The sequence below is a fragment of the Fistularia commersonii genome, chromosome 25 (assembly GCF_037954325.1).
Source record: "Fistularia commersonii isolate RoL2024-O1a breed Wild chromosome 25, RoL_Fcom_v1.0, whole genome shotgun sequence".
Taxonomy (NCBI): domain Eukaryota; kingdom Metazoa; phylum Chordata; class Actinopteri; order Syngnathiformes; family Fistulariidae; genus Fistularia; species Fistularia commersonii.
Genome location: NC_141308.1, coordinates 13367501 through 13395000, shown reverse-complemented (window position 1 = coordinate 13395000; position 27500 = coordinate 13367501). Strand labels below are relative to the sequence as shown.

The window sequence follows — 27500 nt, the reverse complement described above, 5'->3', positions numbered from 1 at the left end:
CGTTAGCATAGCATTCGACGGTGGTCGTGTGGTGAAGTGGGCGTGGGAGGTGCGGTCTATTTCTGGACGCGGGGAAAAATCGCGGCGCTAGGTCGACACGTGTTGATCAGAAAAAAATGTGTGTAGAAAAAGTTAATAGATGTGTAATAAGTATGTAATAAATGTGTAATAGATGTGTAATAAATGGTGGATGAGCCACTTGGAAATTCTGGATACAGGCTATTTTTTGGGTGAGAGCGGGATTCAACACTTCATCTGGATTTTCGGTGGATAAGATGCCAACAAATTCAAATCAAGACCCTGCGATGACCTGCTACGACCAACAGTTTGTGTGCTAACAAATGCTAATTACATGAAACAATTAGCTTGAGAATGATAATAAACCTTAAAGTCGGGGGCTCGGCGTTTAAATTCAGGAGATTCATCTGGGGTTTAATCTTGAGACGCCGCTCTCGCAGTTGATCCAGAGCATCCTGTTGGACGGCACTCTGGTATTTGATCTACAGTGCCTTGTCAAACTCTGCTCTGGTGGCCCATCTAGAGCTCCTTGTTGGACGCAGCTCAAGTGGTTGATCTAGAACACTTTGCTGGACACCACTCCAATGGTTGATCTAGAGCTCCTTGTTGGGCAACTCTCCAGGAGTTGATCTAGAGCTCCTTGTCAGGTTCCGCTTCAGCTGTAAATCTAGAGCGCCTTGCTGGACACCACTCCAATAGTTGATCTAGAGCTCCTTGTTGGGCAACTCTCCAGGAGTTGATCTAGAGCTCATTGTCAGGTTCCGCTTCAGCTGTAAATCTAGAGCGCCTTGCTGGACACCACTCCAGGGGTTGATCTACAGCTTCTTGTTGGACACAGCTCCAGTGGTTGATCTAGAGCTCCTTGTCGGGTTCCACTTCAGCTGTAAATCTAGAGCTTCTTGTTGGACGTCTCTCCGGTTGTTGATTTATTTTCTCTTTTCGGTGAAATCCACGCATCCTCCCCACAAATGGCGCACTCCTCATTCACAGACCTCTGTCGGAGTTGCGCCCAGAGACTCTCGAGGTCAGCTTTCGGCTTTTTCCTTTGAGCAATTCTGTAAAAATGAGCAGATCGGAGAAAGGAAAAAAAAAGTGGACAGTTAGGGTCAAGTGGTCAATACGGAGCGGACGACAAAATATTTTTTCGCTAAGTATGCTAACTATGCTACTGAGCGGGTACCGCAAGAACGTGGCTCTGACGTTATGGCTAATTTACAGATTCAGCACATTTTTTGTGACCTACAAACCGTGATTGAAGAGTGGCAAACAAATTAGCAAAGGCTAGCCACACATTTTGCGAAGTGACTTTTTGAAAGAATGTGCGGTGGATCCCTTGTGTTGGGAGAGTGAAGGCAAGGTTGCGAAAATGAGACTTTTACGCTAATTTTCATCTGATGTATTACGACAGTTTTGAGATCATGGAGGTGTTGAACGTGGTGTCCCTGAAAGGAGAAGCGCGAGGACAGGACTTGTATACTCGGGTGTCCGGAGTCACCGGGAGAATGAGGCTACCTTGGAATAAACCTGCCAATATCACAGCAGGTTGCATCGCCAAATTCAAGTGGTAAAAAAAATCAATGAGCCGCCGAAAAGAATCCAGGATAAAGGGAAAGAGGGAAACCCTGACCAGGAGGCCGTTTCCCTTCAGTGCTTCTCGGTGCACTGGAAAAAGGCCCTGGCAGGTACTTCCATCCTACTCTATCCATGTTATTCACATTAGCGATGGCTAATACGGAGCGCCGCTTCAGAGGTTAATCTAGAATGGCTTGTTGGACAGCCTGTTAGATGGTATGTCCAGAGTTCCTTTTCTGAAGCCGTGCCAGTGGTTCATCCAGAGCTTGACGGACGCTGCTCCAGTGGTTAATCTAGAACGCCATATTGGAGGGCGTGCTAGAAGGTAAATCTGGAGCTCCTTGTCAGACCCCACCCCAGGGGTAAATCTAGAACTGCTTGTCGGACGCTGTGCTAGATGGTTAATCTGGAGCTCCTTGACAGATGCCGCTCTGGTGGTAATTTGGCAAACTTGTGCCAATCTTATAGCAAGCTAGACGGTTAGCTAGAGCTTCCATAACCTCCTGTAATGGCGGATGTAGAGCTCCTTGTCGGACACTGCTTTCGTGCTCAATCTAGAGCTCCCTGTCAGAACCCGGAGAATCTGGAGCTCCTGGTAGGTCGTGCTGCGGTGCCTAATCAAGAGTTCTGCTTCGGAAGCTGCTCCAGTGGTGATCTCGAGCTGCTTGTCGGATGCGTTGCAGTGGCTAATCTGGAATGCCGCTCATGAGGTCACTCCAGTGGTTAATCTAGAATGGCTTGTTGGACAGCATGCTGGAAGGTCAATCTTGAGCTCCTTGATGGATGCACCAATGGTGTTTAATCTCGAGCTTCTTGTCGGTTGCGCTGCGGTGGCTAATCTAGAGCGCCGCTCCGGAAGCCGCTCCAGAGGTTAATCGAAAAAGACGGCATGCTGGACGGTTAATCTAGAGCTCCTTGTTGGACGTTGCTCTGGTGGCACATCTAGAAGGGGTTGTCGGACGGCATGCTGGACGGTTAATCTAGAGCGCCTCATCGGAATCCGCTGTGAAGGCCGATCCGGAGCTCCTAGCTGAACGCCGCTCAGGCGGTCATTCTAGAGTTGCTCGTCAGATGGCGCGCGAGATCGTTAATCTAGAGCCACTCGTCACATGACCACCGCGGCGGCTAATGTTGAGCCTCTTTCTGGACGCTAATCTAGAAGCGCCGTTCTAAAAGCCGCTCCACAAACGCGAGGGGGAAATAACATCACCGGTCGGCGGCGGCGTCCAGAGACCGGCTCCCGGCGCAAGTCCTTGACGGAGTGGAGAGACGTGCGCGCCCACGTGCACGCGCTCACACCCACACACACTCAGGGGCTCCATAATGCGATCAGATTGAATGAGTCCGCAGCAGACGACAAAAAGCGTGGTATTTACACGTGAAAGCCTTCACACACACACACACACACACACACACACACACACACACACACGCGCGCACGTCGGAGTAAATGTGCGAGCGGAGCGGCGCTGAGCGATGGTGACAGGACGGACGGGATAGACAGATGATGGGAAGCTGAGGAGAAGATGAAAATGGATTTCACCGGTCCGAGCATGTTCTCCACCTAATGGCTTCTGATGCGGCGGTGTGTGTGTGTGTGTGTGTGTGTGTGTGTGTGTGTGTGTGTGTGCGTGTGTGTGTGTGTGAAGTTCGATCTTGGCTCCTCTCAGTGTCAATAGGAGGGAAAGTGCTGCTGCGGAGAGACAGAAACGCACACACACCTAGAGCGCTCACACACACACACACACACACACACACACACACACACACACGGGTATCAGAGTCCAGCGTGGCTCCGACGACACCCTGTCAGCGTCCATGTCGAAGTTGCACAACATCTTCATCACTACATGTGTGTGTGTGTGTGTGTGTGTGTGTGTGTGTGTGTGTGTGTATTAATCTTAACTCCACATCCAAAAAGTGTAAAGTTCTGTCTCTTCTCTCTCCTTCTGGAGAGCGACAGAGAGACGATGAGTGGAGGATGAGGAGGGCGATGGTGGTTGCGGGGCGACGAAGGTCGGCGGTTGATGGCAAAATGGAAAAGGAAAAGGTCAGAAGAAGCGAAGCCGACGTCGGCGAGAGAGAAGAAGTAACGGCGGAGGAAGACGAGGTCGAGCGAATCATCCAGGGGCTGAATTTTTTTTCTTGAATTACAGATAATATTTTATGTTTTTCTTCTTTCTTTCTCGGAAGAGTCTGTGAATTAGTCGTCTCTCCACCGGAGGTGAATCGGCGGGTAATAACGCGGTGATTAAAGATTCACGACCGTGTCTTAATATTTGCAGGCCGTCGTTAATAAGTGATGATAGAAAATGTTCATTGTTTTCATTTGTTTTTGTTATTTTATTTTTTTTCAGTTCTAACACACACACACACACACACACACACACACACATACACGGACGCTGCAGTGGAGAGAACAGAGCAGCCAGAGCTGCGCATCATTAGCCAAGAAGCTAACATAAGGATGCGTAATTTGTAGCGTGTAGCGAGTGGTCCGTAGCGTGATGCAGTGTGCAGCGTGTAGCGAGTGATGTGTAGCATGTGGCGTGTAGCGAGTGATGTGTAGCATGTGGCGTTTAGCGAGTGCTGTGTAGCATGTGGCGTGTAGCGAGTGATGTGTAGCATGTGGCGTGTAGCGAGTGATGTGTAGCATGTGGCGTTTAGCGAGTGATGTGTAGCATATGGCGTGTAGCGAGTGATGTGTAGCATGTGGTGTGTAGCAATTGATGTGTAGGATGTGGCGTTTAGCATGTGGCTTGTAGAGAGTGGTGTGTAGCAAGTGGTGTGTAGCTTTTAACGAGTAGTCTCTACCTTGTAGCTAATGGTCTGTAGCAAGCAGCCTGTAGCTCCTTGCTTTGGATCTGTAGTGTGCAGTGGGTGATGTGTAGCATGTGGCGTTTAGCATGTGGCATGTAGCGAGTGGTGTGTAGCGTTTAACGAGTAGTCTCTACCTTGTAGCTAATGGTCTGTAGCAAGCAGCCTGTAGCTCCTTGCATTGGGTCTGTAGTGTGGCGTGTAGCGAGTGATGTGTAGCATGTGGCATGTAGCGAGTGATGTGTAGCATATGGTGTGTAGCGAGTGATGTGTAGCATGTGACATTTAACATGTGGCATGTAGCGAGTGGTGTGTAGCGTTTAACGAGTAGTCTCTACCTTGTAGCTAATGGTCTGTAGCAAGCAGCCTGTAGCTCCTTGCTTTGAGTCTGTGGTGTGCAGTGGGTGATGTGTAGCATGTGGCTAGTGGTCTGTAGAATGTGGCAAGTGGTCAGTAGCATGTACCTGTTGTGAGTGGTCTGTGAGGTAGCAAGTGGTCTGTAGTATGTAGCATAGTAGGTGGTCTATAGTGATTGTTGTGAAGCAAGTGGTTCGTAGCATGTAGCAAGCAATCTGTAGCATGTAGCGAGTGGTTTGTACTGTAGAGCGTTGCTAGTGGTCTGAAATGACTGGTGTGAAGCAGGTAGTTTGTAGCATGTTGCAGTTCATATGTGGCATGTAGAGATTGGTCTGTAGCATTTAACAAGAGGTCTATAGTGTGTAGCTAACACGTAGCAAGTGTTGCGTCATGTAGCCCATTTATCCTTTAGCCTTCTCTCCATGTGTTTTTGGGGTTCTCCATTGACATCCATTGAAGACTCAGTCCGTGGTTGGGAATGATTGGACATCCCTGTGAGGGCTAAGCCCCGCCTCTCCCTCCAGTGCTAGCCCACCATGTTAGCACAATTAGCGGATAACATACGACGGGCCGTTTTTACGATGCTAACGTTCAAGCTCAAAATAGAAGCTCCGTTCCTCTTAAGCTAGCACACTTAAGTGATGAACCGCGTGAACGCCTGATTCCTGAAGGTGACGCCGCTTCCGTAGCATCACATCCCCGTTAGCCATTAGCGCGCTAACGGGCTCAGGCAACCGATGCGCCCCTTCCACTTCGCCGCCATGCCCTCCTCCACCTCCTCCACTCCCTCGCACTCGACCGAGCCACTTGTTAAGGCGGCGTCCCGTCTCCCGGGTCGCCGCTGATCGACGGGTCGCCGGCCAATTTCCTGACACCGAGCGCCGCCGCCGCCGCTCCACCCCTCCTGCTCCACCGTCACTCCATTTCCTTTCATTCCTCCACCCTCCTTCCCCTTCCTCATCTGAGCGATCAGCGCCACCCCTCCCTCAATCCTTCACAATTTCTCGCCCTCCGTCCTCATCGCACCCCATCCTCCTCTTCCCCCCGGTAATGCATCTAGAGTAACTCCATCTCTCCCTCCGTCCCCCCACTTCCATCCCTCCTCGCTCGCTCCATCTGTCCAGACTAGTGTGTCTAAAAGGCTGGAGGTGGCGTGCTGCGCCCCGGCCGAGTGCACAGATTTGGATAATCGCCGTCTGGAGATCTGTCTGAGATAGCGGCCTGCCGGACTGGGGGGCGTGCATGTGAGCGTGCACAAGAGAGGGGAAGCCAGATAACCCCCCCCCCACACACACACACACACACACACACACACACACACACACACACACACACACACAGCCGGCAGTGGTTTACGGAAGATAGCGGCGGCGGAGAAAGGGGGATTTCTTGTTTAATCCACTTGCCTTTTACACGTTTGCTCACGAGCTGCTTTAGCGGCTAAAGGGTTAGCGCGCTATGCTCAAGTTCCACTAGCTAAAGTTCCCTTACACTCCAAGATTCCTTCTTTAATCCATTTCTGTTTACACGTTTACTCACTAGAAGCTTTAGCGGCTAAAGGGTTAGCGCGCTATGCTCAAGTTCCACTAGGCTAAAGTTCCCTTACACTCCAAGATTCCTTCTTTAATCCATTTCTGTTTACACGTTTACTCACTAGCAGCTTTAGCCGCTAAAGGTTTAGCACGCTCAAGCATGCTCAAGTTCCGCTAGGCTAATGTTCCCTGATGCTCACGAGCTGCTTTAGCGGCTAAAGGGTTAGCGCGCTATGCTCAAGTTCCACTAGGCTAAAGTTCCCTTACAGTACAAGATTCCTTCTTTAATCCATTTCCGTTTACACGTTTACTCACTAGCAGCTTTAGCCGCTAAAGGGTTAGCGCGCTATGCTCAAGTTCCACCAGGCTAAAGTTCCCTTACAGTACAAGATTCCTTCTTTAATCCATTTCCGTTTACTCACTAGCTGCTTTAGCGGCCAAAGGTTTAGCATGCTATGCTCAAGTTCCGCTAGGCTAATGTTCCCTGATGCTACAAGACTCCTCCTTTAATCCACTTCTCTTTACATCTTCGCTCGCGAGCACCCTAAAAGGTTAGCGCCTTCTTGTCCTCCTTCCTTGTGTTGTGGCGGGAGGCTCCGCCCACCCGTGGGAGGCTCCGCCCACCGGAGGCCATCAGGTCTGGTCATCCTTGGCGTCCCGGAGCCGCTCCTCCCTGAACAATCGGCACGCTAGCTGTTTGCGTGACGTCGCAGGTGCGATGCAGATGGGCGTGGGGGTGGTCGACTCCACATCTCCTTACACTTCAAAAGAGGTCCAGGTGCTTGATAGTTGACAGATCTGGTTCAGCTCCTGCAAAGGTTCGCATCCTTGCCGCCGCCGGCGTGCGCGGAAAACGGCAGGAAATGTGGGAAGTCAAAACAAAACAAGCCGTCAAAGTTCTCCAATTTTTGTAGAGGATATTTTCTTGAACGCTACCAGATGATGGGTTCCTTGGACGGGTGGGCTCAGTGGCAGGTTCCTCTAGTGGCCACAATCAGAACTGCAGGATTGTACTTTCTTTTTTTTTTTATTTTTTGAGCATTGCAGAGAAATGGCTGAAGCCGTAGAAGAGAATTAAATTAGCGAGCTACTTAGCTGAGCATAAGGTATATCGGCCCATAGCATCGGTAGCATACCTTAATCGAAGGTGGCTCTGTCAGTTGATGGCTCGTGGGCAGAAATATTATTTTATTGAACTAAATGCTAATGCTAATGCTAATTTGTAACCCTTTGTAAACTGAACCGAGTAAGCAGTCGACATGTAGATTACTGTGTTCAAGAGCATCTCAGCGATAATCCAGTTTCGTGGAGGAAGGCTAGCATCAAGGTAGACCACCAGTCACTATGCTAAGCTAACTTGCACGGTGTGTCAAGTTCTTTCCCAAGCTTTTTTTTTTTGACAACTAAAATGACTTGCTACCATTGGCTGTCTCATGGATGTAGCAAGCTAGCCCAGCTGGGCTACAACACCGCTCGGCACGGCTAACAGCAAGCTAGCTGCTGGTTTCGCTCTCTTACCGCACATTTTAGCTGTAGCTCACCTTCGCTAGCTGGGATGCATATCAAAGCGGGCTCTGGTGGAGTCTTCCGACATAGCACGCTAAGCTAACCATACGCGGTAACGCCACGGAAATCTCGTTGACCAATGAGATTGTTCCCACTTCCTGTCACATCCTTGTCAACATCCTAGCAAACAGACTGGACGGGAGAACGTGTATGTGTGTGCGTTAGCACGCCGCTACCGCCGCCGTGTTTACACTCACAATATTTGAGCAGCGCTGCGCTCCCGCCTGTCGCCGTGGGAACCCGCCGCTGCACAGAACGCCGCAACACAGGGGCGGCGGCGGCGGGGTCACCTTCGCCGCGACCCCAGCTAGAAGGGAGTAGCGTCCTAAAAAATAAAAACGGCAACAACACGTTCTCCCACTGTTGCTAGGAAAAAGGAACATCTCGCCTGCGGAGGCAATAATTACTAGACGCCACGTGGGGTCGGGGACGACGCGTCACACCTCCCGCCATCTTATCACAGGACATGGCGGCGGCGGCGGCGGCGGCGGCGGCGGCGGCGTGTAGCTATCAATCAAATGGATCAACATGGATAATTCAGAAAAGTTTGAAAACAACTTGCACATTTATTGGACTGCAGGTCAAATGTTGTGCGTGTGTGTGTGTCTGTGTGTGTGTGTGTGTGTGTGTGGTTGGTGTCAATCATAGTTGCGTTACATGGTTTTTCATATTTTTGATCCATATTTACCAGATTAATAAGATTTTCCTCAAATTAATCCGTCGACAGATGCCCCCGTAAATTTAATTGAATTGAAATTAATTAAAAATATGTATAAATATTAAGATTATTATTATTATGTAGTATTAATTAATAATTTTATTTCAATTTATTTTATTTCTAAAACACAGATCAATGTTAGGGAGTATATGAGAAAGGCGGAAAAGGAATGACAGAGAGTGAAGTAAAAAGGAAAAATAGAGAATAAAGAAATAAAAATAGAGGTAGAAGGAAAGATTCTGATTGGCTGTCGCCTTCAGCTCTGACGACCTCCGTGATGCTTTCAAATGCACTTCTGGGAATCGGAAACCGGAGCTCTCGGTCCGATTCCACATAACAAAATAAAATTTCATAGGGTAAAATATGAATAAAAATCTTTTTCTTGTTTATTTCAACTCCAGGTTCGTCTGACAACTTTTTGCCTCCCCCTCAAAGGCAGATGCAAAGCAGCAGGCAATTTAATCCTTATTCCTGTTTATTTATATTTTTATTTATATATAATATATATTTATATACATCTTATTTATCTGAGATTATCCGCGTTGATATTCAAAGCCTCTTTGATCCTTTACATCTCATCTCAGGTTGATTTCATACGGTGAGAAACAGGTGGAGCGAATCAAAGCTGTGCGTGTGTGTGTGTGTGTGTGTGTGTGTGTGTGTGTGTGTGTGTGTGTGTGTGTGTGTGTGTGTGTGTGTGTGTGTGTGTGTGTGTGCGCTCCCGCTGCGTCAACAGGAAGAGATAAAAATAAAGTCACTTTAATTTTCGCAGATTTTTCTGTCGCTTCTGGAGACGCCGGCCCTTTAAGAGCCCCCCCCCCATGGTTACCATGGTGATGTGACGTCACATGACCCATGACCTTCTAAGTCCACCAGCGATTCAGACTGAAACAGCCAATTACAGCTGGGGAGAGGGGCGGAGCTTAACCAAGACCACTCAGCTGTCAATCAACCAACCAGTCATCATCTCATTCATACCTGACGACTGTCAGGGTGGAGAACATGGAGAACCAGGGTGGAGAACATGGAGAACCTAGGATGGAGAACATGGAGAACTCGGGGTGGAGAACATGGAGAACCAAAGGAGAGAACCCAGGATGGAGAGCATGGAGAGAACCGAGGTTGGAGAACAAGAAGAACCCAAGGTGGAGAACATGGAAAGAACCGAAGTTGGAGAACATGGAGAACCCAGGATGGAGAACCCTGGGTGGAGAACATAGAGAACCCAGGGTGCAGAACATGGAGAGAACCAAGGTTGGAGAACATGGAAAGAACCGAAGTTGGAGAACATGGAGAACCCAGGGTGGAGAACATATCCACCCCCTACAGGCCAATATAGAGCGGTGATTGAACCTACCTACTGTCTGAACTGTCAGAAAACAGTGAAGAACCTGGTTAGAACCTGCAGTGAAGGAACCTCACCCACCTCCTTAGCAGAACCAGAACCAGGAAGGTTCTCAACCAATCACGAACCATCACCGCCCCCCGGCTGTCTTTAAATGGTACATTCCAAGTCCCTTATCCATAGAAGAAGAAGCAGAAGAAGAAGAAGGTCCAGGCGCCGTCGCCGGATCTAAATCACCTTTATTGCCGTCGCCGCCAGTCACTCGTTTTAATGAAGCCGCCGCTAACGAGCTTAACAAATGTCTGGAATATCCGGCGCTAATTGCAAGCCCCCCCTCCTCCCCGCCGCCGCCACCTAATTAGATATTTGCCGCCGCCGCCATTGGACCTGCGGCGTGCGTGGGCAGGGTGGGGGGTTATTATATTGCGCTCTTGCTGGGTTCATTATACACACCAGGGAGTGTGTGTGAGTGTGTGTGCGTGTGTGTGGGGGGGGGGGGGTTATGTGGCGAAGGGGGCGGGGCCAAGACAGAGGGGGCGGGGTTAGAATGAGCGAGGTAGCGGTTTAGGTTCTGAGGGGAAAGTTGGTTCACTCTTCCCAACACCCCCCCCCCCCCCCCCCCCCCCCGCCTCGGGTGATTTTGGTTCGACCCGATGACATCATCACCGTCATGGCCGCCTCCGTTACAATGCGGCTTTGTTGACGTCCGGAGGGACGGCGCTCATTCCTGACACACGGTCCTCCTCTTCCTCTGCGTGACCTTCACCGACCTTGACCTTTTGTCACACACACCCACACACTTGCACACATGCACACACACACACACACACACACACACACATGCACACACACACTCTGTAAATTTTTGTTTCAAATCGGGTGGTGAGAACATTAAAACCTGTCTATTGACGGTCCGTCTGACAGGAGCTCAGCAGGAAGTGTGTGTACCGTGTGTGTGTGTGTGTGTTTGTGTAACACACTCACAAAGAAAAACACCTTACTGTGTGTGCACGCACTCATATGTGTGTGTATGCTTACTAATGTGTATGTACACTTATGCATGTGTGTGCAAATGTTACATTTTATGTTTGTGTGTGTGTGCATGCGCGTGTGTTTGTGTGCACGTGTGCATGCTTACCTACGCGTGTGCGTACACGTGTGTTTGCATACCCATGTGTTCATATCTGTGCATGTATGGGCGTGTTTGTGTGTGTTTGCGTGTACGTGTGTGTGTATGCTTACCGATATGCATGCGTGCACGTATATGCGCATGTGTGTGCTGATGTGTACTCCATGTGCACATGTGTTTCCATGTGTGTGTGCGTGCATCTAAGTATACGTGCATCTGTGCAAATGTTCACGTGTGTGCTTATGTGTGCTACATGCGCATGTGTGTGTGTGTGTGTGTATGCTTACTTATACCCACATATGTGTGCATCCGTGCTTACTTATATGCACATCTACGTGCACACGTGTGTGCTGATGTGTTCTACATGAACACGTGTGTGTGCGTGTGGTTGTATCTATGCGTGTGTATGCTAACCTATGCACACGTGTGCATGTATGTGCGCATATATGTACTGATGAATGCTACCTGTGCATGTGTATGTGTGTTTGTGTATGCTTACCTTTACGTGCTATGTGTGTGTGTGTGTGTGTGTGTGTGTGTGTGTGAGTCTACCATTGTTTTCCCTCTCTATCCAACTGATTGTCCTCATTGGAGCAGAAAAATAAATAGTAAATAAATATATTTATACATTTATTCTGATATAAACGGTATCTTGTTGGAGCGTCTGTGTGCTGCGGTGGCTTCATGGAAAGGATCTTCTCCGCTGAGCTCCGTCCGCCGCGAACGCTCTGGGTTTTGTTGTGAAAGCGGCGGCGAGCGGAGAGGGTGGGCGTTCTCTCGCTATCATCCGTCGGCGGCTGAAGAGCCGGGCGGCGTTTGAGTGCTTCACCCGCGGCGTGCGTTCGAGAGGCGGCGAGGCGGCGAACGCACTCCACGCCAAAGAGAGAGACGGAGAAACACAACAACCGCTCGCCGCCGTTTTATGTCTGTAGCTAATCTGCTGTGGGCTAGCTTATCAGAAGCCCAGCGTCACCATGGCGACATTATTATTAACATTGTCCTCACGTCACCTCGCAACCATCGCATCACAACCAGTTAGCATCTCTGCTAACAGCTAACAAGTCACGAGTGAGCCGGCTAGCACGTCGCCGTGAGATCGTCTCTTTCCCGCCCTTGTGTGTCTGTCGAATATCTGTCGGTTTGTCGGCGCCGCCGCCATCTCGAAGCCTCATTCGGCGCCCTGAGCACGGGGCGCTCGTTGAGGTCGGCGGGAGCGCGAGCGCGAGCGCGGGCGGCGAGGACGAGCCCCGATCCCGCCGGCCGGATCCCCGCCTTCGGAATAATTAGCTTGACGTCCGCACGCACCTCCTAAAGGGGGAAAGCAAAGCGGCGGCGGGGGCGGCGGCCATCTTGGTTGGACGGGGTAATCTGACATTTACTTAGCTGGCGTTTGGACGGCGGCGCGTCGGGAGACCGCTCACCACGCATTTATTACAGCAATGATTTCCATGATGACCTTTAACGAGCGGCGGGTTTGTTAACGATAAGAGAGGGGAGGAGTTCCCGCGTGTTCATAACAAGCGCTTTAACAGATGGTGTTTATTTGATCGGTAATGATTCGGGGATCAATCGAGGGCTGTAATGATTCCCAACCAATAAGCCGGCGACTCGTTTAACCTCGGTGTAATTACAGCGTCGCCGCGCTCTCACGCCGACATTAACGCGTAATAACATGAGCCCGTGGCGTGATAATGATTGAGACGTCCTGGCGACCGGACGCAAGACGGGCGGCGGCGGCGAGAAGGAACAAATGTCTCTGTGCGACGTGATTGGTTAAAGTCATGGTCACATGGTGTGTGAATGAGTGAAATAATCGATAATCGCTCTTCAAATGGGTTAAAAAGCAGCTGGAAAGTTTTGATTGAAATAACTTATTTATTATATTATATTTCATTTGTATTTATTTATTCTATTTTTATTTATTTTATTATGTTTTCATTTTATTCATTTACTTATTTATTCTATTTGATTTTTACTTATTTTATTCTGTTGTCATTTTACTTACTTTTATTCTATTTTCATTTTATTTGACTTTATTTGATTTTTATTTTTTTTATTATATTTTCATTTTATTTATGTACTTATTTATTCTATTTGATTTTTACTTATTTTTTTCTACTGTCATTTTACTTGTTTGTAATCTATTCTAATTTTATTTGTTTTCATTTTATTTGATTTTTATTTATTCTATTATGTTTTCATTTTATTTATTTACTTATTTATTCTATTTGATTTTTACTTATTTCACTTTTTTGCCGTTTTACTTCCTTTTTTTATTCTATTTTAATTTTATTTATTTTGTTTGTATTTATTTTATTTGATTGTTATTTATTTTATTATGTTTTCATTTTATTTATTTACTTATTTTTCTATTTGATTTTTACTTATTTTATTCTATTGTCATTTCACTTACTTATTTTTATTCTATTTTAAGTTTATTTATTTTATTCTATTTTTATTGTATGCATTTACTTATATTTCATTCAGCTTTATTTCATTTCTTTATTATATTTTATGGTCACCTCTTTTAAACCCTCGGCTTTCCGAGCGGTTGCAGGAGCCAAAGGACTTTATTTTGAAGTTTGCGGTAGATTAAATCCGACCTACGTGCTCGGGAAGAAAAGAAAAGAAAAGAAAAGGAAAGAAAAGAAAAGAAAAGAAAAAAAAGAAAAGAAAAGAAAAGAAAAGAAAAGAAAAAAAGGACAAGAAAAGTTCTCCAACATCAGAACAAATTCAGTTTGTTGTTTTCCTTTCTTTTCCTTTCCTTTCATTCCATGATTGGTATATTGTACGAGTGCAGCGTGTGTGTGTGTGTGTGTGTGTGTGTGTGTGTGTGTCGGTGGACACACACACACACACACACACACACACACATCCATCCCAAAATGTAATAACCAGCCCACAATCCATAAAGTATTACATTGAGAGCGAGGCTTATTATGTCATTTTGTTTCATCACATTAGCGGCAGCCATTACATCACACACACATGCACACACACACACACACACACACACACACACACACACACGACTCCAGGATTTCTCAAGGAAAAGGTAGCGGACGTCCTGTGACAGTCTCACAGAGCAAGGAGTGTGTGTGCGTGTGTGTGTGTGTGCATGTGTGTGTGTGTGTTATCAGTCACCTGTTCACACCTGCAAGTGCTTACAGTCAACAGTTCACACATGTGTGTGTTTACAGTTTGTAGTTCACATGTGTGTGTGTTAGAGCCTTCCAACAGGATCAGACTACTTTGTGTTTATGTGTGTGTGTGTGTGTGTGTCTCGCCGTGACGGGCCGGCCGGCGATGCGGAGGCGATCGTCACGGAAACGGCTCACCGTGGCAACCGCCGCCCCGGGAGCCGTCGTAAACGCTCAGTCCGTCAGACATGCGGCAGGAAGTAGAAGGTCAGCGGAGTGTGTGATCTGACGGGGCGCCGTTTCGCCGCCGACCCGCCAAAAAGCGCCGCGTTTCCGCGGGCCGACGGCGCCGCTAATGACGGTCGGAGAACCCGGAGAACCGTTCCGCCGCCAGCGGAGTGGATTTAAGAAAGGAGCGATGATTTGCCGCGTTCTGAAATCCCGTCTCGCTGTAACTCTGCCTCGCCGTTGCATCACGCTGTTTTTTTTTTTTTTTTCTTCCCGCCCGCGGCGTCTCGTCATCTGCGATTCAGCCTAAAATCAGACAAAAATCCTGAACGCTTCGCTTCCATCTCAGCTGGAGAACACGCTTCCAGAACCTCCGCCGCCTCAAACCGCCGGGCGCCGCTCCGCGCTAGCACGCCGCGTCGCCGCTCAGTCCATCTGCTATATGCTAATCGTTAGCAACCTGAGCCAACTGGTAAATATCATCCGTCTGCGTGACCTTTGACCTTTGGCCTATGAGAGACGCCGCCTCAGGGAGAGGTGAATAATAAGGTGTGTGTGTGTGTATTTGCACGCCGCCGGGCTGGAAAGACGCGGTGATGAAGTCGTGGAGGAACACGCGGCGGCCCTTCGGCGCTCGCCAGGGGGGCTTCATTAGCGCGTCCGTCAGGCGGCGGCCTAATCAGCCACTCAGACGTGGAACATCTGGCCAACGCCGCCGCCGCCATGCTACGCCTCCGTCATGGTTACCCAGCACTGTCAGACAGCGCCGCTGATCACTCCGAGTGTGTGTGTGTGTGTGTGTGTGTGTGGAGGTTGGATGAGGAGCTTCACCAGGCGAGGCTTTTAGAGTGGGCGAGGAAAAGGCAGTGTGTGTGTGTGTGTGTGTGTGGAGGGGGAGTTGGAGGAGAAGATTGCGGCGCTGGTCCACTTACCTTCTATTTTCACCCACGGTTTCGCACCTCGCGCTTTCCGCCGCCGCCAACATTCGGTTGGTCAAAGCTTTATGTGAAACCTCATAGTTAGCTTAGCATTTAGCTCGGCGGGCATCAGAGCACCTCCGTCCTCTGCATTTTCTAGGTTAAACTAAACAGAGGTTTAAAAAGAACACCTTCAATAAGCTAACTTCACCTTGTTAGCCTAGCTTGCTAAGCTAACTAGCATCGAAGACTGGATTTTTGATGAATTTGTTAACATCTAGCCTCTTTGGATTCACTTCCTGTTTGTGCCCCGCCTCTCTGCTGCCCCCTGCTGGCTCGGAGGTTGGCTAACTTTTCTTTAAATGCTGTCGCTAACGCGCTGTAGCGAGCGATGGCGCTAGCCACGCCTTACGTTACCCCAGGCGAGCGGCGGTAGGCGGGAGGGCGGCGTCCTCGCCCGGACTTGAAAACAACTCGTTAACACCCGGCTTTATTTATCGATAAAACATAAACCGGTATTAATCACACAGCCGGGGTTGTTGTTGTTGTTGTTGTTAGCTTCGCCGCCGCCGCCGCCCCCTTCCCCCGAGCAAACCACCCGCCCGGCGACGATGGATCGCCTCCTCGTCTTCATCCTTTCCTCATTACCAAGTCTTCCCGTGGGCACGCGGGGGGATTCCAGGTTAATGAGCCGCCGCAAAAGTAAATTGGGGTGGGGGGGGGGGGGGCGGCGAGGGGGCGGGGCTTAAATGTTTCGCCTCTGAGCGCCAACGGCCACGCCGGGGACCCGTCGGATCGCAGGTGTTTTTGTTTTTTTCTCGTTAAGTGTGTGTGTGTGTGTTTGGAGAAGAGTGGGGGGGCATCTTTGAGTCACGACGTGCGCAGCGGCGTGCACGGCTCCGCGTCCGACACGGCCGCCATTATCGCCGCGGCGACGCCGGAGCAATCGTCTCCATGTCAGCCCGGAGGAGGGATGGAAAAAAAAAGCTGAGAAGATGTTTGTCATAATTGCGTTTGATTTTTTTTTTTTTTTTTTTCTTTTTCAATTATTGATGTAATTACGTGATAATTACCCGGAGAACCGTCGCCATGGCGCCAGGCAGCGGCGGCCATTTTTTTTTTTTTTTTTTTTAAGCTGCAGAAATTAATTGTAAGTCAGAATGTAAACTGATGAGAACAAAATGATGGAATCTCACACTGTGAGACTGTGTGTGTGTGTGTGTGTGTGTGTTTGTGTGTGTGTGTGTCCTTTCAAGATCCCAGCGTTGGTGTGTCATGCATCAATATTTTCAGCAACACTTTTTTTGCAAATGTTCTCCTATTTAGCCTATTTGCTAATCTACACACACACACACACACACACACACACACACACACAAACAAACAAACACACACTCATAATGAGCAGATCTTATGTGTGTGTGTGTGTGTGAGTGTGTTTGCGTGTGTGTGTTTGTGCATGTTTGTGTTTGAGTTAGGGTATAGCAGACAGTCTATGCATGTATTTGTATGTGTGTGTGTGTGTGCGCGCACGCATGTGTATTCATGTGTATTCATGTGCAACGAATGTGTGTGTATGATATGACAGTGTGTGTGTGTGATTGTGAGTGTGTGTGACTTTATGACAGGCAGGATGCATGTATTTACCTGTGTGTGAGCATCCGTGTGTGTGTGTGTGTGTTCGACTGAATGACTATGCATGTTTTTGACAGTGTGTGTATGTGTGTGTGTGTGTGTGTGTGTGTGTGTGTGTGTGTTGGGGGTCTCGGCTTGTTTGACGTCCCCTCCTCTGATTGGCCGATCCTGGGACGCCGCGCCCATTTTTAAACCTGCTCAAACCGGTTCGAACTGGGGAACTATTTAATCACATATACTTTTATATCATTAGATTTTTAAAGTATTCACTTTTACTTTTAATCGTTTTATTTATTTGTTTTTTTATCATTTAAAACTTAAGAGAAATAAAAGCAGAAGTGCAGCACCATCGGAGAAACACACACTGGGAAGCATCATCTGTTTCTTCTTCTTCACGCCGCTCCCTCACACACACACACACACACACACACACACACACACTCCTTTTAAACACAGCGTTCCGTCGGAGGACGACTCACGCTCTGCTGCACCTGTTCACACACACACACACACACACACCGGAGTTCAGTAATGACTATTTTGCCTGTGGGTTTGACGGTAAATGGTGGGTGACGACAGTTGGTGGTAGCGTGTGTGTGTGTGTGTGTGTGTGTGTGTGTGTGTGTGTGTGTGTGTGTAGCCGTGGGGGACGAGGGTCCAGTGTTACCATATTCAGGCCATGCTGGAGTGTATGCTTATACTCCTCACACACACACACACAGACACACACACACACACACACACACACACACACTCGATCCCGTGGGAGTTCAAGTGCTCTCATGATGCAGCACAACAAGAGTGTACGAAACACACACACACACCAAATTACCACATGTATTCAATTACAGCCCCAATAATATTGATAATATAACAACAACAACAGTAAAAATAATAACAATAATTCCAGTGGCGGGACAAGCCGGCTTCTGATTGGCCGGACGCTCAGCAAAGAAGCATTTGATAGGTGCGTGCTCTTCACACACTTTCATGGCTTCTCTCTCACACACATCACCGTCATCCTTTCATTGCCTCTAATTCTGTTTTTCATTTCCTCCTCCACACACACACACACACACACACACACACACATACACTTTTCTCCAATGTCGAGGCGTGGCTCGCCCCCGTGTTGGTCTGCATTTCATTTTTCACGCGTGTGCATGTGTGCATGTGTGTGCATGTACATCCACACCCCTCACCTCCACCTCCACCTTCACCTCCATCTTCATCTCCTCCTCTTCTTCTGCAGCGTTCCTTCCGCGGTGCAACAGCGACCTCTAGTGGTGGGATGCGGTACTGCGGCCCGGCCGGGGCGGACAAGTCGTGAATCGACTCACGAGTGGGCGGGTGGAGGCTGGTCGAGGGGGTCACGCCAGGCGTCGGGGGTCAGGGTCAAAACTCCCTGATCTCCATGGAAACACACACACACACACACACACACACATGCGTCCGTCTCCCGTCTCGCACGCCGTCAAAAGACTGAATGCATGAACGACCTTGAGACGCCCCCACTGAGGTCGTCCGTCGGTCCGTCCGTCCTCCGGGCTCCTCTCAGTTTGGATTTTATACGTGTTTTTTTTTTTTATTTTAAAATAATATTAAAATAAAGGAAGAGATGAATAAAAGATGTGAAACGGAAAACGGCGCGGTGCCGGATGGAGATCCTGGAGGTCCCGGACCAGGAGACGTTATTAAAACCATAGATCTGCGCGCTGAACGCCGACTCTGGCCCTTAACTATAATTCACTAATAACTGTTTTTATTATTACTTTAATCAAAATTATCATTATTATTTTTTTTTTTTTTTTTTTTACTATATTTTAAGTTGCGTTGTTTTTAGCGTGGGCGGCAGAACCGAAGCCCTGGATCGGCCGGTAGCTAATGCTAGCCTAGCATCAACACTAGTGTATCCACTGACTGTGTGTGTGTGTGTGTGTGTGTGTGTGTGTGTGGTTCTTATTTTGACTCAGTTTTCTTGTTGCTCCTTTGCGAGGGAAAGAGATCACGCTCCTGTGATTGACAGGTGTCAAGGGGTTAAGTCCCGCCTCCCAAAAAAAAAAAACTAAATCGGGGACGGCTAGTTTACTGTGCACGCTAATTAGCACCCTGTTGCTAGTCAAACCAAGCAGATCATGCAATGGCTACGCTAGCGTTAATGTTAGTTAGAAGTGTCAAGGGGTTAAGCCCCGCCTCCAAAAAAAACCTAAATCTGTGACGGCTAGTTTAACGTGCATGCAAATTAGCACCCTGTTGCTACTCAAAACAAGCAGATCATACAATGGCTACACTAGCGTTAATGCTAGGCTAGCGTTAGCTCGATTTCAGCACAAGCGTCTCATGAAAGTTATCCTAGTGATTTTTTTAATGGGTTGCCATGGCAACTGAGAGTGCCCCCCCGCCCACCACCACCGTGACAAACTAGCTAAACCACCCGACGATACGCTAATCCTCATTAGCCGTTTTGCCCTCGTTTAACCCCCCCTCCTCGTCCCGAGCGAGTACTTTGTTTACCGAAGGGTAAAATAACTGCAGTACAAGTACCTCCTCCTCCCCCCCCCCTCAATTTGCAGGTACTTTGGAGGAGTTTCACCCTCCGGGGCCGGGCGGAGCCTCAGGGGGGCCATTTTTTCCTTTTCTTCTTCCTCCTTAATAAGGCGGCGGGAGCTCAGTGGAGAGGAGGTGTCAGATATTGCGGGGAAGAAGAGCGGCGATATCACGCCGCCGCCGCCGTCTGGCACCTGCCCCGCGTGGATCTGCATGGGAGGGGGTTGTTATTGGATTCTGTCTTCATCCTGATAAGAGCGGCGGCGGCGGCGGAGGTTGCAGGCTTTGGTTAAGTGAAGTTCGAGGCCCTCGCTTGTTTTCCTTTGTGGCGGCGGAGAAACTCTAATTGCCCACCTGCATCCCTTTTGTAATAAACGCCGTCCTATTGGTCGGGGCGTCTGGCAAAATAAGGCGGTCACCGTGACGACCGAGCGGGCGTCGAGGTAGCGCCCGTTTTGAAATCCCGACGTGCAGTGGGCGCCGGCGGCCCTCCGGGGGTTTGCTCGCCGGGTGTGATCACATGGCTGTAGTCAAAGTGTAACAGTATACAAGCCAAGGTGTAATAGCTGTGTAATAAAGGTGTAATAGAGGTGTAATAAAGATGTAATGGCAGTATAGTCAAGGTGTGATGGCGGTGTAGTCAAGTGACATGTTGGTGTAGTAGAGGTGTAATAACGGTGGTGCAATAGCGGTGTAACTGAGGTGAAATAGCGGTGTAGTAGAAGTGTAATAGTTGTGTAATAAAGGTTTAACGGCGGTGTAGTCAAGGTGTGATGGCGGTGTAGTCAAGTGAATTTGCAGTGTAGTAGAGGTGTAATAGCGTTGTAACACAGGTGTCATGGCGGTGTAAACAAGGTGTGATGGCGGTGTAGCCGGGGTGTAATAGCGGTGTAGTCAAGGTGTAATAGCTCTGTAATAAAGGTGTAATAACAGTGGTGCATTCGTGGTGAAGCAGAGGTGCGATAGCAGTGTAATAAAAGTGTCATGGCGGTGTAACCAAGGTGTAATAGCAGTTTAATAAAGGTTACATGGTGGTGTCACTGAGGTGTAATAGCGCTGTAGTAGAGGTGTAATAGCAGTGTAATAACAGTGTCCTAGCGCTTGGATAGCACTGAGGCCATTTGCACGCCGCCTGTGCACTTTGTTCATGAAAAAGTACTAAAAGCCTTTAAGCACCAGCCGCGACCTGACATGTAGAATCACACACACACACACACACACACACACACACACACACACACACTCACTCCCTGCAGTGTGGCACCGGAGCACGGCCGCTTGTCCTCGGGCCGTTTTAATATTCGCCCGCGGTCGCATCCCCAACAGCGAGCGCGGTCAACTGAACCTAAACCGAAGCGGCTAATCATGGCCGCTCCGCCTCGGCCCCCCCGGGCGGTGCTGATGTAGCTGCCACCTTCAATTTCCACCCCCCGCCGCCGCCGCCGCCACAGACGGCGCCGTGCCAGCTGATTAGCGCCAGGTGAGCGACTTCGACAAGGATGGACTGGAAATTGGACGGCGAAGAGCGCGGGAGCATCGACAGCACAGCGCCGCGTTTGCACACACACACACACACACACACACACACACACACACACACACACACACGAGTTCTGGACCCTTTCCCTTTATCTCCCCAGCTTCCTCGCCATCGATTCTCCTCCGCAGCCGCTTAGACAGACGACAAATAAAAACCTGATCTCCCTCTTTATTGCTTTTCATCAGCTGGGCGAACGCCGAGGCCACACACACACACACACACACGTGCGACCTATTTAGCGTTGGATTTGCTGACCCGCTGCTCTATCAGACCTCGTTTACCTGGCCGCTCCTCCAATTGGTGGAGGTCGATATATGTCTCACACACACACACACACACTTGTCCGCTTGTTTCCCCGCAGCCTGTTTGACATGGTGCCCCTTCGTCGCCCCCCTGTGGCGGCTTTGTGACGCCGCAAGAAGCGACGACCGGTTTAAAATCCTCCATCTTTAATTCAGGACACACTTTCTTTATAAACGGCGCCGCTTTCACGACTTCCGGACGGAGGGGGGAGGAAATGTCATGGCCGCCGCCGCCGCCGCCGCCGCTGACCCTTTCCTTGTCAAATCTGACAGCGTGCTAACGCGCTAACTGCCGCCTCTCCCCCGTTCAGGTAACTCCCCGTCAGAGGAGTCGGAGGAGCGCGACAAGGAGCCGCGAACGCTAACCTACCCGGCGTACGTCGCTAGCCTGCTGGACACGGGCGCCAAGCGCATGGCGGCGGGCGTGCGCATGGACTGCACCAGCCAGGGCCAGTGCCCGCGCTCATGCTACCTCTGCCACATGAGCCCGCGGGCGGCGCAGGGCCGCCAGCCGTCCGAACCCGTCCTGCTGCAGATCACCAAGGCGGCGCCCATCTACGAGCTGGTGTCCAACAACGAGACCTACCAGGTACGCCCGTCGCCGCGCTAGCAGATGCTAATGTCCAATGCTAACTGCGTGATTGGTAAAAAGTCAGGTTAAAGTTGAAGCGGCGTGTTGATGGCGTTAGTTAGCATGTTAGCATGGCATTATTTGTCGTCTAGAAGAGCTGGTGGCTCCAATTAGAGCATGCTGGTCACGTGTCACCTCCCGTAGTGTGATGGATGGCGTTCCTAGCTTCCGCGTAGCCACCGTGCACAAACCCCCCCACCGACGTGCACGGGTTGTTTTCCCCAGGTGCTTCTTCGCTAGCCACCTCCCGGCGCATCTAATGGAATAACGATCCTTTTCGATTTCAGATGTGCCAGGAAAAAAGGGAATTAGCGAACCACCTGCTAGCAAACAGGCTATTCTCCGCTTCAGCAGCTTTCGTTGATGGTCCGTTTGGTTCCGCGCCGCCGCGCGGCGGTGGTTTCTCATTCCTGCTACGACAGGAAGCCTGCGGATTCTGTTCCGTGAAGTCGCGTGGTAACCTCCCCCCTCCTTCGCCGCCCTAGGCTACCACGTCAATACCGCGGGTCAATGCTACTTCCAGTCCTCCAGCAGAAGTGGACGTCAATACCCCCCCCTGCCAGGGTGTCGGGTCCTTCAGATAAATACTGCTACTGCTATCGACAGCTCCTGATTGGAGGCTGATGGCATTGGGCCGCGGTTCCGGCGCCACGCCGATGAGGAGGCGGGCGTTTGTTGACGTGTGCGTTTTAGCCTCTTAGCCCCGCGTCGGTCGATGCCGTTGCCGAGGTTTAAACGCTGACGGCTGAGTCGATAATGGCTTCTGACGGGTCTGCCGTCCCTGAACGAGCGGGGGGAACCTGAGCCTACCTGGAAACAGGAAGTAGAAGGTCCTCACACCAGGACCCTGGGTCATTTATCTGTAAGAAAATTGACCGACAGCCAAAGGGCGAAGCCCGGCGGCGCAGCGGTTAGCTGCTCCTCCTCGTAGCAAGAAGGTCCATGTTCTCCCGGTGTCTGCGTGGGGTTCCTCAGGGTTCCTCGAGGTCCAAACACAAGCAGGAGGTTCCTGGAGACCCTCAGACGTGTGAATGAGTGAGTGAATGGAATGTCTCTCTTTGACGTGTGAATGACAGGATGAATGGTTCTCTACCTGATGCGTGAACGAGTGAGTGAATGGTTTTAAACCAATGAGAGGGTGAACGGTTGCATGCTTCTATAGAACATGTGCATGAAAGGGTGAATTGTTCTACGTCTCCATGAGATGTGAAAGAGTGAACGTTGTCCATCTGATACGCAAATGAGAGGGTGAATGGTTGACTGTCGCTGTATGACTACGAATGAATGCTATGTCTCTTTATGACGTGTGAATGAGTGACCGAATGTCATGTCTCTTAATGACATGTGAATGAGAGGATGAATAGTTGCGTGTCTGTATGAGGTGTGAATGAGTGAGCAAATGTCTTGTCTCTCTTTGACGTGTGAATGAGTGAGCGAATGGAATGTCTCTCTTTGACATGTGAATGGGAGGCTGAATCATTTGACGTCAATGAGCGGATGAACATTCTCCACCTGACGAGTGAATGCGAGGGTGAACGGCGGCGTGTCTCCATACCTGTCCCTTCGATCGACCAATAACGGGGTGACCCCGCCTCTCGTCCAATCCCGTCCCCTCCAGGCCCTGCAGGAGGCCATGATGAGCGTGCTCTGGTGTTCGGGGAAAGGCGACGTCATCGACGACTGGTGCCGATGCGACTCCAGCGCTTTCGGCGCCGACGGCCTTCCCACCTGCGCGCCGCTGCCCCAACCCAGGTGAGCGCCATGGAGAACCCCAAAAGAACCCCAAGGGAACCCCCAAGAGAACTGACCCTCCTCCTCCTTCCAGGCTGAAGCTGTCCTACACCTACGAGCCCAGCAGCTCGCTGGTCATCATGGAGTGGAACCACACGGAGCCGCCCATCGGCGCCAGGATCATCGACTACCTGATCAGCCAGGAGAAGGTGACGGAAAGGACCGACCACGCCAAGGTGGAGACAGGTAGCCTAGCGCCAGGACACGTCGGACCGCTTCCGGGTTCTAAGGTTCTTTAGTTTTGAGGTTCTGAGGGGGCAGACGAACCCTGGACCTGCAGAACACCGGTTGGATTTCTACTTTCTAGCTGTTCGCTGTGTTTTTTTAGCTGTTCTAGAACCCAAAGGCTGAATTGCTTGAAGGTGTGAATGACTGGCTGGATGATTGACAGCTGGCCGCAGTACCGGCCGCCGCCACTAGATGGCGCTGTGTCGCAACAGTTTTTATAACCTGGATAAAATGGATTTATCGAGGGTACTTGTACACGCAGTATATATATAATTACTTCTCGCTCAATTCATGAATTAATTCTGAATTAATTCATGTTTTGTTGTCACGAATGAATTGATGAATAGATTATGAAGTCAGCGGCTAACGGCCGCAGCCATTAGCTGAGGTTGCGTTTTGTTTTTAGCGTGGAAAGAAAATAAAATAAAATGAAAAAGTAGAGTAACAAGTGGATGTATTAGTTTTGCATGTTAGGTGATTTCTTATTTATCTATTTAATCATTTATGACAGAGGGTTCTTTTAAAATAATGTTAATAATTAAATTTAACAATTATTAATTTTTAGCTTTGTAAAATTAAAAAAAAAAAAATGGTAATACGCGGATGTTTTATTTTTAAATCAATGAAGTAATTTACTTATTTTTGAATGTAATGATTTATAAAACAGTTTTTTTTTATGAATTATTTTTTTACAATTATGACTTCTGTGTTTAGCATTGTAAAATAAAAAAATAAAATGAAAAAAATGGTAATATGTGGATGTATTAGTTTTTAAATCCACCAGGTAAATTTACTTATTTACCTGTTTAATTATTGATAACAGAGGTTTTCAATATCTTAAAATACCAATAACAACATTTAACAATTATGAATTCATCAATTAAGAGATCAATAACGAGCAGAGTCATTAGCTAAGATTGCATTCTAGTCTCCGCATTGAAAAAAAATCAATTACAAGGTTAGGTTTCATAAATTAAATAGTTTATTTATCTGTTTATGTTTCAATAGAATTGATAATAATTTGATATTGATTGAAAAATCAGTGGCTGAAAATAATCAGCCACTTTTAAGAAATAATTTTCTAAAAATAATTCATGGATATATTAAATTTGAACTCATTCGACTACGTTTTTTTTTTTTTTTTTTTTTTTTTAAATATATATAATGATGAATAAAGCGTGGACATTTTAGTTGTTTATGTCATTTTATGTCATAGTTTTTGGCGCCTTCCATCCTCCTCGGTCGGCGGTTTGTTTGTTTGTCGGTTCAATAATCTCCACGTCCGATCGATCGCTGCGTTTAATTAAAACAGCGAGGTCACCCGGCGGGGGCGTCGACCCGTTCGTAACGGCCGATCGGCCGGCGCCGATAAAGCGAATCCGCGGCGTTTTACTTTGGCGGTAATGAGCCGATCCATAACGGGGGCGGGGGGGGGGGGGGGGGAGTTTGTCGCGACTTAATGAGAAAATGAGGCGAGTGCGCAGCGAAGACCGGGGTCATCCATCATGGCGGCGGCGGCGGCGAGGGGAGGACGACGCTATCATAGCGAGGATATGAGCTGCGGCGTAGCGGTTAATGGTTTGTCCCGGAGGTCGCAGGCGCTCGCCACAGAAGAGTCCACTTCCAGGTCGGTCGCGGCGGCTAGCCTAGCGCATGTCAGAGTGGCTAGCAGCAAGCTCGTGCTACATTAGCACGCCTTGATAGCCGGCAGCTACGCGCCATGTTGAGGAGTTTCAGCCCAACGATGTGTTTAGCACCCCCAAAAAGTCAGGTGGTTTCAGCGCCGCGGTATGTCTTCCTTCTCGCCACTCGTCCCTTATTGCCTAAAGGTTCTTAGAATGGTACGTTCCATTTGTTGACCTCGAAATCAAGTCGTTCCAAGATTGAGCTCCTTCCCGTCCTTACCGTTAGCATGGAGTGACGAGCATACAGGAGAAGCTCCGCCCCCAAAAAGGAATCCCTCGCGTCAAAAAAAGTGGAGTTGTTTTTCTGTCCGGGAACTCGGGAGGTGGAAGGAGGTGGTGGAAGGAGGTGGTGGAAGGAGGTGGTGGACCACCAAGGAGAGGAGATGAGCAGGGGAAACAAAGGCGGGAGCGAGGTTTCGGGGTGCAAAGCCGGTCGTTCGGCGTGGTTTCCATTTCAGCCGTCACTCTTTCATCTCGGACAATCAGTTTCACATGAGCACCCCCTCCATCTGCTCCCCCTCCTCTTTAAATTCTTATCTCCTCTCTTTTAATCTCTTTCCGTCGACTTCCTCTTTTCTCATCCTTGCCTCATTTCCGAGACGTTTTTTTTTTTTTTTCCCTTCCCCCTCCTTCTCCAGACCTCCTTCCTGTTGGTCTCCATATGTTCCTTCATCCAATTCTTTGTCTGAAGCTGGAAGAAACACTTTTTTGGAGGAACTTTTTGGGAACTTTTTTGGGAGGTACTTTGGAGAACCTTCTGGACCTACAAGTACAGGGAGGTCATAGACGAAGCCGCCCTCTTACCTTCTGCTGTCCGGGTTCTCGTCGGGGTCTACCCCAACATGGACGCGAGTCAGGGATCTTCTCAGGAGAGAGAAGGTTTCCCGGGAACCCAGGTGAAGGCCTCGATGGTTCAGGGATCTGCAAGTATTTCCCAAGACAGTCGCTTCGAATCTTCGGTTCTAAGTTCTTGCCTGGACTCTTCTCTCGCACCTACCAACTTCTTCACCTCTTCCCCTCCATCCATAAAGATCAGCTCTGGTCTTCCTCTGGACCTCCTGCCTGGCAGCCCCAACCTCAGCATCCTCTACCCATGTCCAAACACTCTTGGTGTGTTCTCCAGAACATCTAGCATGTGCTGTCCCTCTGATGGACTTATTCCTGATCCTCTCCGTCCTTCTCCACCTGTTCCAACCTGCTGGCACATGTTTCTCCACCTCTTTTCCACCCTCTCTGGTACTTCAATCCTCGACCTTCTTTATCTCTGCTCCCTGTAGCCTTACCATCCCACCTTGTTCCCTCTCCTTCACAACCAGGCTCCACCTTTTCAGATCCACCTGCCTTCTCCTGCACAGTGTCATCTGCAAATATGATCAAAAATTTTAAATGGTAAAAAAAGGCGAATCTCCTCTTCATGTATGAAATGTTAATACCCCCAAAATTTGGAGCGACCTTCATCTCTTCTTCCCAGGAGCATACCGCCACATTGCCAGCCCTTCCTCCGCTTGCTCCCCCTTCTCATTATACTGTAGATCCAAAGTCACCTTCAAACATGATATTCTAATAGTTCAAAATGAAGAAACACCAAAATGGCATCATCTTCTCATGTACAAAGTGATAAACCCCCAAATTTGAAGCAGCCCTCCAGGGCATACTTCAAGCTCTCTAGATCTGCCTTCACCTGCTCCCAGCTCTCTCCAGATCACCGTGTCATCTCCAAATGTGATACTCCAGCACTTCAAAATTAAAAAACGTGGAATCACCACCTCACGTATGAAATGTTAACACCCCTAAAGTTTGAG

The 27500-nt window shown here is 49.1% G+C and overlaps 1 protein-coding gene across 5 annotated transcripts in view; it reads left to right on the top strand.

Moving 5' to 3' along the window:
* astn1 (astrotactin 1) overlaps nt 1-27500 on the top strand; it is a 216182-nt gene that overhangs the window by 166352 nt on the left and 22330 nt on the right. For all 5 annotated transcript variants that reach the window (XM_086172000.1, XM_086171999.1, XM_086172003.1 and 2 more), the window contains 3 exons: nt 21675-21952; nt 23613-23746; nt 23820-23971. In XM_086172000.1, coding sequence (XP_086028126.1) covers nt 21675-21952; nt 23613-23746; nt 23820-23971 — 564 coding nt within the window. The remainder of the gene's footprint in view (nt 1-21674; nt 21953-23612; nt 23747-23819; nt 23972-27500) is intronic.